Source organism: Halichoerus grypus, chromosome 2, assembly GCF_964656455.1.
Source record: "Halichoerus grypus chromosome 2, mHalGry1.hap1.1, whole genome shotgun sequence".
NCBI lineage: Eukaryota > Metazoa > Chordata > Mammalia > Carnivora > Phocidae > Halichoerus > Halichoerus grypus.
In genome coordinates this window covers 58,696,185-58,708,644 of record NC_135713.1, presented here as the reverse complement: position 1 = coordinate 58,708,644, position 12,460 = coordinate 58,696,185, and the positions used below count along the sequence as shown (strand labels likewise).

Genomic DNA, 12,460 nt, shown 5'->3' with positions numbered 1-12,460 from the left:
CATACGCCACAAGCTACAACCCACGGTCTCATTTCCGTCAAGCACACAGACCAGCCCCGCAGGGACTTTACAAAGCCAAGGTCTAGACTGAGTTCTAAGGAAAATCTATCACCACTCCTGGATTTCAACAATAGCCTGGCATATCTGAAACACGCAGGATTTAAGGTGAATTATTAAAAATGGGAAGTCCTATTGATTGGCTTTTTTCCTCATTTCTGAAGCTATTTTTGAATCTCTAAGTCTTTAACCTCATTATAGCCATCAGGAACAGAGAATGAGAATGAAAATTCTTTTGGTTTCTCACCTACGCTGAGTTTATAGCTCTCAGCAGAGTTATGGGGGTTATGTATTTGGTGGGAGGCCCGGATGTCAGGGGCTGATAACAGGAATAAAAGCAACGGGGGTTGGGAGGATGGGTTAGCCTGGTGATGGGTATTGAGGAGGGCACGTTCTGCATGGAGCACTGGGTGTTATGCACAAACAATGAATCATGGAACACTATATCTAAAACTAATGATGTAATGTATGGGGATTAACATAACAATAAAAAAATTAAAAAAAAAAAAAAAAGCAACGATCATGATAATGGGGCCGGCTCCATTTACTGATCGCCTCCCAGGTGTCAGCCCACGCTGGGCTTACACCACACCCAGGTACTCTCCTTTTGTTCCCTGGACAACAGGGGTCGCTTGCCCCAGGGCAGATGGCCGCAGAGCTGGGAGGGAATGGGGGGAGGGGTTCCTGAGTCAAAAGGCAAGCTCCTCTCACCACAGAAGGCCCACTCTGCTACCAAACTTGGCTTATTATTGGTTGTTAGGACTTAGTCAAGCCCTCGGATCTCTGGCCCCTTTTCTGAGTCTTGGTTTCCTTATCAGCAGTATAGGTTTGTAATGCTTGCCCAAGTTGCTGTGAGGGGAAACTAAATTATCAGGAAGCAAATAGTTTATTTGGAAATAGTTTATTTCCAAAATTATCTGGAAATAGTTTTAAGGGGGAGAAATATCAGCCAAAAGATGAAGTGATGGTAATCCCTTCAAGGGCATTTCATATTCTTCAAAGGCATTTCCCTCATATCACCCTCCTAAATCCTCTTACGAATCCCATGAGCTGCACAAGACAGGCTAAGTTATTATTACAATTTGCTCTTACCACTGATGACTTGAACAGTTCAAGTCCCATTCAGGGCTTCAGTGACTTCATAAGCCAATAACGGCACTGGAGAAGAACCAGGCATGGGTTTGCACACTGCAGACCTGTAGGCCAAACTGGGCCTGGAGAGGCCTCTCATTTAGCCCAGACACGTGTTCTCATGTTTTAGATTTAATTCAACAGGAGGGAGATTGCCACAGCTACGCCACGCCCTGCTGTCTTAATGGGATTATTTCATATAGTTGCAATACCTTCCTGGGTTCGGAAGGTTTTTGAATTTGTAGCTCTTGGGCTAAATGACCTCTACAGTGCCTTTCAGCTCGGAAATTCCATAGTTTTTCAATCTCTGTCTTACAGGTAATGAAAACCAAGGCTCAGAGATATACAGTGTTCGTCCAGCATACATAGCTTGTTAATGCCCCAGCTGGAAGGGGTCTCCGAGCCCCTGGTAAAGACTGCGTGTTCCCAGGGCCACGAACAAGGAAAGAACCCTCAGTTCACAGAACCGACACTGGAATTCTATCGGAAAACACCGCTCTGTACAAACAGTACTGTAGTCATGACAATTCGTGCAAGAAACAACTGACAACAAGATACCAATTCATATAAGACAAAAATAGATTTTTGAAAATGAACTCACTCAGCAGGCATGAAACTTTGATGTCTGAGACATCCTGAAGTTCTTGGTAACTCAACTGAGGGAGGCTATTACAGGTAAGTTCACTCCAATCAACTTTCTGGACATTTTCCAAACCCCTTCTCTCAGAAGGCACCCGGATAAATGAAGCAAAACAAAAAGGTTGGCTCTTTCCTAACTTCATAATCCTGAGTTCACAAAACAAGATAACCAGCTCAGATATTAAGGGTTTCTGCATATTAACTGAGTGATTGAGTGATGGCTTTATTTAACAAATAATCTTGAGCACCAATTATGTGCCCGAGATTAATTTTTGCACTCAGAGATAGGGTCGGGAACAAAATAGCCAAAAATCTCTCTTCCTGGAGCTTATATTCTAGTGGAGATTATATTATAATATGTTATCATGTTTAAAATTCTATGGGGGGCACCTGGGTGGCTCACTTGGTTAAGCGTCTGCCTTCGGCTCAGGTCATGATTCCAGAGTCCCAGGATCAAGCCCCACATCAGGCTCTCTGCTCAGCGGGGAGTCTGCTTCTCCCTCTCCTTCTCCCACTCCCCCTGCTCATGTTCTCTCTCTCTCTCTCTCTCTCAAATAAATAAATAAAATCTTAAAAAAAAAAAAAGCGACCCATAGGCAAATTATGTAGTGTATTCGGGGGTGATGGGTGCTTTGAGGAGAAACACCATAGAGGGGTTGGCGGGTGGTGGGGGAGGACAGGGAGTGCAGCAGGAACTCCCTCAGTCTGCCCACAGCCTAGCTGGAGCAGAATACCACCAGAGGATAAGACACAGCCAGGGCCAATGGGTGGAGGCTATATATTAGCAGAAAGTTTCTGATTCCTCACCTCAAAAATGGGATTGGTGAGAGTATATATGTCTCAGGGTTTTGTAAGGATTAGATGGGATAATGCTGTAAAGCCCTTGATACTGTGCCTGGGACACCTGTCAAAGCTTATCATGTACCAATGTGTCCCATGAGTAAAGAGCATGAATAGTTTTTTCTTTCCAGGGTGCCGCTGATGTCGGGATGGGCTGGGGACACGTTTAGGAAGGAGAGAGTGAATCTGGTCCAGATGTCTGATATAGGAGGTGAAAATCAAATCCCACTTCTTCCACTAAAGCTTAAATAACCCGCAAACTCACATGGTACATCAGTTCCCTCATCTGTGAAATGGGAGAATAAGAATATCTACTTTGCAGTCCTGTGGAGGGGTTTAGGTGAGATAATGCATGTGAACAGTTTAGCACATGCTTGGTAAAAGTTTGCTGATGTCATCATCATTATGATATTTTCCCTAAGGTCTAGGCCAAGCCCGTGAAAAGGAGATTGGAGGGCCATCAAGCTGCTGGGGGACAGTAAGGGCTAGAGTGGGATGGTCTCAAGCTGATAATACAGCAGCTTGACAAGGTCAGCCAGACCATGTCCCTTCTTTGCTCATGGCTCCAGGTCAGTCAGTGGAAAAGCTAAAGTCCTTATGGTGGCCTACGAGGTCCTGCAGGATCTGGTATCAGGCTCCAACTACTCACCCTCACTTGCCGTGAATCAGACACAAGCACGTTCTGTCCCCAGGGCCTGTGCACTTGTTGGTCCCGCTGCTAGAATGTCCTTCTCTGTGATATCTGCGTGGACTACTCCCTCACTTCCACCAGGCCTTCCATTTTGGCAGGGAGGCATTCTCTGACCACCCTATTTAATATAGCAGCACTCCGCCACCACTTTTATTTTTCCCCATTCTGGTTATCACCATGACATTATTATACTTACTTCGACTTTTCAGTATGTCTTCCCCACTAGAATGTAAGTGCCACTGAAAAATCCCTAGGTGCTTGACATGTGTTGGGTACTCATTAAATATTTATTAAATGAATAAATGAATGACACCCTGAATATGTCCCCATGTTTCAAGTTTCCTCATAATCACCCTGGCCTTCCCTTTGCATCCTGGGAGCTGCAAGATCCTTAGCTGTTTAAGGACCTGGAGGCCCTGAAGTGTGTTGAGAAGCAAAAGACATGCTATCTCCCCAAGGGGAGTTCAAACAATTGCAGTCTAGCCAGAGCTTTGCCTCTGTGTGATTTCCTCTCTCTGAGCCTCAGTTTATCCAACTATAAAATGGGTTCACAGTGGGATTCTGCAGAGGAGCCCCAAGGTGCTGCTGAGATAGGAGGAGATGAGGATATGACTGAGTGCGTGGTGTTCTAGGCCCTGCCTCCCTGCTGCACCCAGCCACAGAAGCTTCCATTCATCAGCTTTATTACAGGATTCTTGTGTAGGTTTCATTTGCCAGGGGGGAAAACCTTGTCTGATGCTTAAGAGAGAAATCTGAAAGCAGGTGATCTGGATGGTACCACAGGTCCCTTCTTGCATTGGAATTCTAGGCTTTGAACAAAAGCTTGTCCCCTTCTTATAGTTTAAAGGGGCTCCTGAGACTGGCTATGCCCGGAAGGCCTGGAGACTCACCTGGGACATGTGAACCACCTCAAACCAGCGCAGGATCCCTGGAAGCTTGTATGCAGTTATGAAGGAGGTTCTCTCGATCCACATCGACTGTCCCATAAGCAGGGGGTGGTAAGGACAGGAAAGCAACACACTTGATGAAAACTGGCCATCAGAGAAGTTTGGCAAGAACCCAGCCAGGCCCCCAAACCTCTCATCTACTCAGAGTCCAGATAAATGTTGCAAGACTCAGAAACATACTCCCACCTTATCCTTAAGAATTCTTTCCCAATGTGAAGTTAAAGTTTTCCCTGGATTTAGGCCCAGTAAGTCTTAATCTGTGTCTCTGAATCGTCAGGATTTTTAAGCAATATTGAATGCATCTACCTGCATTGTCTGGGGGGAGGGTTCACAGTGTTACATTCTTAAAGGGCCAGTGACTTCCAAAATATGAAGAATCACAGTCTAAGGCAAAGAGCTGAGAGAAACTTAGAGCCACCTCCTCATGCCAGCCTTGGGAACAGAAGACAGATCCTAGCTGGGAAGCACACAGGGGATCCTGGGACTGACAATCCTGTGGCTTCTTATTACTATTTTTTTGGAAGGTTTGACTTCATCAACACCCCTGCTTAGCCTGAGGGTTCCTACCTTCCGGAAATGTCTGAAATGCCCTGTGGTTGAAAAGGCCTGGTCTGTTTCTTGAAAGTGGAGAGGCTCAAGAAATGAAAACAAACCCAGTGGAAAAGACTGGAGAATGGGTGTCATCATATTAATAGATGTTAGTTTTACTTCTTTCTGCTTTGGAACAAATGCCCTCCCATTCTGACACTGGCAGGTGCCTGCTCTGGTTGGTAAAGGCGGCCCTGGGGGAATGATCAAGGCTGCTGAAGGGGAGGGGAGATACTCACGGCAAACTCATTCTCAGGGTCGACGGTCCCTTTGCGCACAGGCCGCGAATAGTGGAACTTCTGCACATAGTTGGATTTATAAAAGCTGCAAGACAAGAAGAGGCAGAAGCTCCTGGTAACATGCCAGGCTGCTGATACAGAACCTGAACTGACCTTGTGCTGTCCAAGGAGGCTCATTACAGTAAACTTCAGGTCTGGCAGTATCCTTGTTGTAGCATTTAAAATCAGGTGTTCCTGGCAAAGTGATTTAGAAGCTAGACTAGCTGGATTAGTCTTATGTCCTATGAGAACATGGTACCCAAGGAGTTGGAATTTTAGCATTAATGCACACCTGTGACCTCAATGAAGGATCTAGATATGCCTAAGGTCCTAGCCTCACGTCCCAGGAGTATCTTCTAAGGATTTCCTTAGGTATCCCAAGCACCCCCCAAATCACTCTTCCTAAATCTCTAGGGAGATTCTCACACTGGGGCCAGCAGGGCACGGTGCTAGCTGTATAGTTGTTATTCCTTGCCCACAGCATTGGACTGAAGGGTGAGGGGAGGCTCAGACCCGAGTTGAGCTAGACCTGCTCTGCTTCCTGCCCTGGTGTGAGGCTGCTGGGGTGGACTGCCTTGCCCTGAGTCGACAGGCCCTTCTTCGCACAAAGACCTCCTACTTCCCAATGTCCTCCCAGGTGCTATAGTGCGTACCTGGGTCTGAGGAGGGTAACCTGGGCAGCTCGGAGGGGTGCCCCACAGAACCCCTGCCTCATGGCCTCATCACTGACCTCGTGATCTGCTTCTGAACAGATGGAGACCCACCTTCCGGCTGCTTTCTCTAATGCCCCTATAGCCAGAGCACATCCGCTGTCATTGCACAACCTCAACAAATGCTGAAAAGATGTCCCTTTGGAAAAACGTGCTCAGGATGAGCACTGTCCCTCTGTCCCCACCCTGCCTGTCGCCTGCCCAGCCCACAGTCTGGCTATGGATTCCTTGGAACCACTCTGTCATCTCCAGCTCGGTGCACGTCATTGCTGCTTCCTGAGGATTTGCTGTGCCTCGTTCCTCCCATCTCTGGCTTCAGCCTTTTCAGGGGCAGAGCCCAGATGGCTAATGGGGGGCAGGTGATTCTTTTCCCAAGAGGAAAAGGGATAAAAGGCTGGCTAACCCAGAAAAAGAACTGGAAGGGCTCCAGGGCCTGTCCTGCCACTAGCTCAGCTTGGCGGCCCCATAGGATTTTCTTCCCCATCCCTCCTTCCAATGAACTGTGGGTCTTACTTTATTATCTGGTCAGGCACAGGCTTATTCTTGAACCTTGGGTGTTCATCCAAGACCGGCTGGACAGTGAAACACTGGATGTCTGGGATTCCTGCTGTTAAGGGCTCACACCGTGTTGTCGGCTGTGGGAACAGTTTCAAATATAGCAGGTCCCAGGTGAGACCTGCCTGGACAGCCCTTCTGAGGCCAAGTTTTACTGAACCTCAGGTTGCTGGCTGCCAGCTAGGTCCTAATGAGAAGTTAGTAGTCACCCTGGTCCTTAACAGAACTGCCTGTCACTTGCAACCTTATCCCAGGGCTCAGGCCCTGCTAAGAGTTGGTTAGTGGTCCTTAATCATCATCATCATCATCATCATCATCATCATCATCATCATTTCTATATTAACAGTAATACCATCTAATGAATTTATAGTTCTCAATCAATTACAGAGCACATCTCCCCATGGTCTCCTTTCATCTCGCCAATTCCACTGAGCAGTGTTATTAATGTAAGTCGTCCCCCTTTCATAGATGAGGACATCAAGGTCAAAGAAGCCAGACTAATTGTTGAAGGTCACACAGCTTGTGAGAACAGAACAGAGGTTTGTATTTGGGTCTGTTAACCCCCTGCTTGGGGTTCCTTGACTCCAGACTCCAGTGTGGTTCTTTGCCCAGCAGCATCACATCACCTAGAGGCTTGTTAGAGATGGTGAGTCCCAAGCCCTACCTCAGACCTACGGAATCAGTGTCTGTAGTTTAAGATCTTCAGGTGATACCTATGCATCCTTAAGTTTGAGAAGCACAGCTTTAGAGCATGCAAAGAGATATCATTTTGTGTTCCAACTCTGAAAGCTTGAAAGTAACTGCCTGTGGCAGGATTGTAAGGCCGTGTCCAGGATCAGTGGGAAACAGTTCTATGATTGATTAGTGATGCCTGCCACAGGCACAGGCAATGGGAGCGTTATCTGCCTATTCTAGACCTTTATTCATTTTAAGCTGATAACATGGCCATCCAAATAAACAAAACCAGTCATCACTGGTCTTATTCCCTGGTTCCTCCTTCCCTTCCTCTGCCTTCCATCTCCTTTACTCATCTCTCTTCTTCAGGTGTCCAAGTACTCTCATCCCTTCATTCTATCCAATGACCACCATAACTCCAAAAACTCTCTCCTGAACCTGCAATTTCTGCCAACTAAGGAATCACAAACTCCTCTTATTGGCATTCAAAGTTACTCTAATATGACCCCAACCCATGTCCCACCATTATCTCTGGCTACCCCAAAGATTCTTCTATGCCCTTTGCTTGAAATATTTTCTCATATCATCCCCTCTCCCTGTGAGCCCTTGAGGCAAATGTCCTATATGACAGGCTCCGTGAGCATTCAATTTACCCCCAGTCAGGTGTCCTTTCCTTCCTTTGACTCTCCACGGCATTTTGCCTGTACTTAGGACTCTTATCTCTCTAGCTCCCTGTCTTCTTCTCCTCCCAAGCCCTCCCACCACACTGGGAGCTTTCTGATGGTAGATTCTTTCACACAGAAGAAATGGCTAAAATATAATTCCAAGTTCAATTGTTCCCCTCTGATAAACTTAGTCCATACTAATATGCTGGGGATTTAATTGTTTTACCTCTGGAGAATATTTCCACATTAAATGAGAGTCCCTCAGAGAGAAAGAGAGGGAGGGGGGAGAGAGAGAGAGAGAGAGAGAGAGAGAACACAATGCCAAACCTCACTGGAAGGATTTCTGTAATATTCAGGAAAACCATTCTCTTTCTCAAGCCATACAGCCAACAGCCTTCTCCGAAAGGGAAACCACTTTGGTTTCCACACTAATCCATTTATGTATTATCCATGGCTGTTCTCCCGCTACAACCACAGAGTTGAGTAGTTATGACATAGAGACCACACAGCCCACAAAGACTAAAATATTTCCTATCTGGTCCTTTACAGAGAAATTTGCTAACCCTTGTTTTAGAGAAGGTTTTAGGTCATATTTACTGATCTTAGCAATTGGCCTCAGTCCAAGAGGAGAATCCAAACCTGTCCTGGGGAAGCTAGTGACACTAGAGCCCTCAAATCATGTCCAGGAGGATGCATGGTTAGACTGTCTCAGCACATGTTGAATCTATGCATGGAACTGTGACCCCAAGTTCTGGGCAGGGGGAAGATGGGAGATAGGAGACACTCAACTAAGAGACCTTTGCTTCAGATGTCTTCCCCCACTTGATACTTAAATGAAAAGACATGAGATGTGTCACCCTTCCAAGCTGCTTGTCAGCTCCACTAGAGAAGGTAAGAGAGCAGAGCATTAAGAATTCAGATTTGGGCAATAAGAAGACCTGAGTTCAAATCCTAGCTCTATCAGTTCCCAGGACCTTGTGTAAGCTGCTTATATTTTTTGAGCCTTGGTTTTCTTATTTGCAAAATACAGAGAGTAATAATCCCCAACTCATAGGATTACTACAAGGCTAAAATGAAACAATGCATGAAAAATGCCTGGTGCATGGTGAACAGTTAATAAAGAACATTCTCTTCATGAATCTTGATGAAAGTGATGGCATTATAGAAAGAATACAGACTTTGAGATAGATCTTAGAGTTCAGATCTTCCCTCCATCACTAACTAGGTTTGTGATCCTAGGAAAACCACTTTACTTCTCTGCCCTACACATTCCTTCCCTATGACATATGACAAAAATAATACCCATCTTATAGAGTTTTATGGGGTTAAAGAAATAATGTTTACAAAGCACTGAATCTCATGCATGGCATGAAAAGGACATTTAGCAAATGTCAGCCCTTTTTCCTTTTCCACCTGATTCCTGGCACTGAATCAGGCCCACATATGATGAGATGGCCCCATAACCCATGCTCTCCCTCTGCCCCAAGCTACAAGACCACAGCTATTCAAAGCCAGGAGTCCACTTAAGAAGGGCCTTAGTACTAATCTCCTGTCTCATCTGTAACCAAAATCACATTTGTAACCAGTCAGCCCCAGGACTAGTTGCATTTCCTCTCGCAAATACCATGGTAGAGCAGGCATGAAGGGCAGGTGAGCATAATGAAAAGGTTACAGATGAATATTTATCACCCAAGGGAAAAATACTTGGATTAAGGTTCGGCAGACTTAGCAGCCCAGCCATGCAACCTGTCAACCCCATTTTAAAGGCTGTAACTTAATTTGTGCTACAGGGTGCAGTGTGGGGAGCCAGGGTGGGTGAGTGCATCTCCACTCAGCTGTCTGCCTGCTGCTCGGGTTTCTATGCTCTCTGCCCCCAGGAGTCCTGCCTCCTGCCCAGTGTCAGCTCCTGGCCCTACAAACACCACCACTGATCCAACCTCACTGGCATCATCTTGTGTCTCCTGTGCCCTTCTTTGCGGACTCCAATGAGCTGGCTTCCTCCCTGTGTCCTTCCCTCCTTCTAGTCTCTATTTGTCTATCTCTCTTTTCTTTCTCTCTTATTTCCCCTGTCTTTCTATTAATCAACAAGGAGTTTCTCAGTGTCAGCTTTGTGCACCGAGGCAGGTGGTGTGTGTGTGTGGGGTGGTTATTGTGGTGAACAAGGCAGTGCAGGCCTCTGCCCTCCCAAAGCTTACAGTCTAGCTTACGTGGACCTTTAAAAAGCACGAAAGATAGCAGATTAGGATCAACTCTAAAGAAAACAAACAGGGTTTGAGACACGAGGCTCATGAAGAGCTCAGAAAAGGCAACTTTAGATAAGTGACCAGGAGAGTCTCTTCCAGGAGGTGACACCAAGTTCAATCTGATGGGTGAAAAAAGAGCTATAGGGGAAGGGCATGACACACAGAGGGAACAGAAGATGCACAGGCCCAGGGGGAACCAGGTAGGTATGTTTAGGCAACAGAAATGAGGCCACTGTGGCCAGAGGGGTACGAGAGAGGGAAGGAATCATGGGGAGGGGGGCAATGACATTGGAGAGGCAGGCAGGGGTCAGTTGGTGGACAGCCCACTGGCCTCACGTAGGAGTTTTAATCTTATTGCAAGAGCAACGTGGCACTATTTCAGTTCTTGGAACCTGCTGTGCTCTTTCCCACTCGAGGCCCGGGCACATGATGGTCCTTACCTCTGTCTGGGCCATTCTCCTTGCCTCCCACTGACCTCTGGAGGGTTGCTAACCTTAAACATTACCTTCCTCAAGGAAGCCTTCTCTGCCCTCCCGATCACAGTGTCCTGCATGGCTTCCTCTTGGCATTAATCCCATGTTTATAAACATATTTAATGGTGCAATTAGTTTGGTGTCTCTTTTACTTGCTAGACTGCAAGCTCCCTGAAGGTAGGACCATTTTGTGAGTGTGATCTTCAGCACCCTGCGCAATGATCGGCACAGAGTCAGGGCTTGATAGTATTCATTATGAGAATGAATGAATGAGTGCATTGATCAGTGAATGCAACGTTCAGTTTCCCGAGATGGATTCTTTGGATCCCACACTGGACACTAAAATTGGCACCACTGCAATGATTCTGGCAGCAGCTCTAAGCTCTAAGGTGGGGCTCTGTGGGCTGAAGTACCAACAGAGCTGCCTCTGCCTGGCCCCTGGTTGGGCCATTCTCCAAGGATACACTGGCCTGGGGCATTCTTCACATCGTCTCCAGGGGCAGAGGTTGTATTCATCTTCTCTGCATTGGGGAACTGGCTCATCAGCTGCATCTGGAAATCTTCTCTCCGCTCATACTCCTTCCCTCGGTAGATGAATACTTTGTTCTGCAGAAAAATGACACCCAACAGAGATCTCAGGGCCCAGGCTTGGAGAACATGATGTAAGCAAAGCTGGGAGGCTTGTGACATGAGCACAGAGCTATGGTGACCTCCTATAGATCTCTCTCCTTTCTGCTTCCCCACCACAGCAAGGAGAAACTCAGCTCACCGACCTCGCTGGCCACATCACTTCTTTAAAAAGATTGATTCTAAAAGGAAGGGGGATCATGGATGCGGAGAACTTCTTCAGACTGCCCTGACAGCTTTCAGAATTACTCCTCACTTGGCTTTCAATGTGTCACACCTGCTCTTCTGTTTACATGACCGCAACACGTCTCTCCTGCCTTTCATGGGTCCTGTGGGCTGGGCCTGCAGCATGGAAAGTCCCAGCATTCGGGTCCTTCATCACATGGCTCCTGGCTCTAGATCCATAGAAACACACTCTTTATCCTTCTCTGACCGTGTTAGCCTCCTCTAAATTGGTAGTTTTCAAACAGGGGGTGATTTTGCCTCCTAAGGTATACTGGCAATGTCTGGAAATATTTTTGGTTGTCACAGCTTGGGGGAGGGAGAGCTACTGGAACCCAGTGGTAGAGGCCCAGGATGCTACTAAATGTCCTTCAATGCAGACGACAGCCCCCATAACGAAGAATAACCTGGTCTAAAATGTCACTAGAGCTGAGGTTGAGAAACCCTGTTCTAGAATGTTTCTGTACCGTCCGTGCCATGTCTAATGGCCCGGAAGTTCTGCAGTCCAAATCCACAACTGTCACCTCTGCACATCAGTGTTTTCAAATCTGGGGGATTATCAGATGGGCCTCGGAGACTTCTAGAAGTTCAGCTCCCCAGGCCTTGCTCCAGACCTGCTGAAATGGGATCTATGGTAGTAGGATCCAGAAATATGTATTTTTAACAAGCTCCTCAGGGGGTTCTGATGAACAATCAGGTTTGGGAAGCCCCCTCTGTTCCACTGAGGAAAGCCTTACTATCTACCTCTTCTGCAGGCTATGGTGCTCACTCCTATGAGCTCACTCTGACTTCCACACTGACTGGTTACAGCGAGAGACTTATCTCTTCGACTGCATTGTAAATCAAGTAAGGTTAGAGATCAGATTCGCTGTTTCTTTTCTACCTCCCTGACCTCAGAACTGAACCATAGCCTCACTGGAAGGAGTCCTATAGGAAGGAAGCCTATAACTGCCCTAGTCCAACTCTCTACATGATCAGTGAATATTCCACAAAAACTCTGGTTCAGAAAGTATGCTTCAGAGACCCCTGAGGGTCTCTAGGACACTTTCAGGACCTCATAAGACCAGGGAACACTCTTCAAAATAATGGACAGCTGGTATTTGCCTTTTTTACTCTCAT

At 46.7% G+C, this 12,460-nt stretch overlaps 1 protein-coding gene across 1 annotated transcript in view; it reads right to left on the bottom strand.

The window, feature by feature from the left end:
• Positions 1-12,460, bottom strand: part of DOCK2 (dedicator of cytokinesis 2) — a 404,152-nt gene that overhangs the window by 15,917 nt on the left and 375,775 nt on the right. Inside the window, exons 41-44 of the mRNA XM_036079461.2 lie at positions 10,957-11,098; positions 6,395-6,476; positions 5,133-5,217; positions 4,249-4,335 (exon numbers count right to left, since the gene is read on the bottom strand). Coding sequence (XP_035935354.1) covers positions 4,249-4,335; positions 5,133-5,217; positions 6,395-6,476; positions 10,957-11,098 — 396 coding nt within the window. The remainder of the gene's footprint in view (positions 1-4,248; positions 4,336-5,132; positions 5,218-6,394; positions 6,477-10,956; positions 11,099-12,460) is intronic.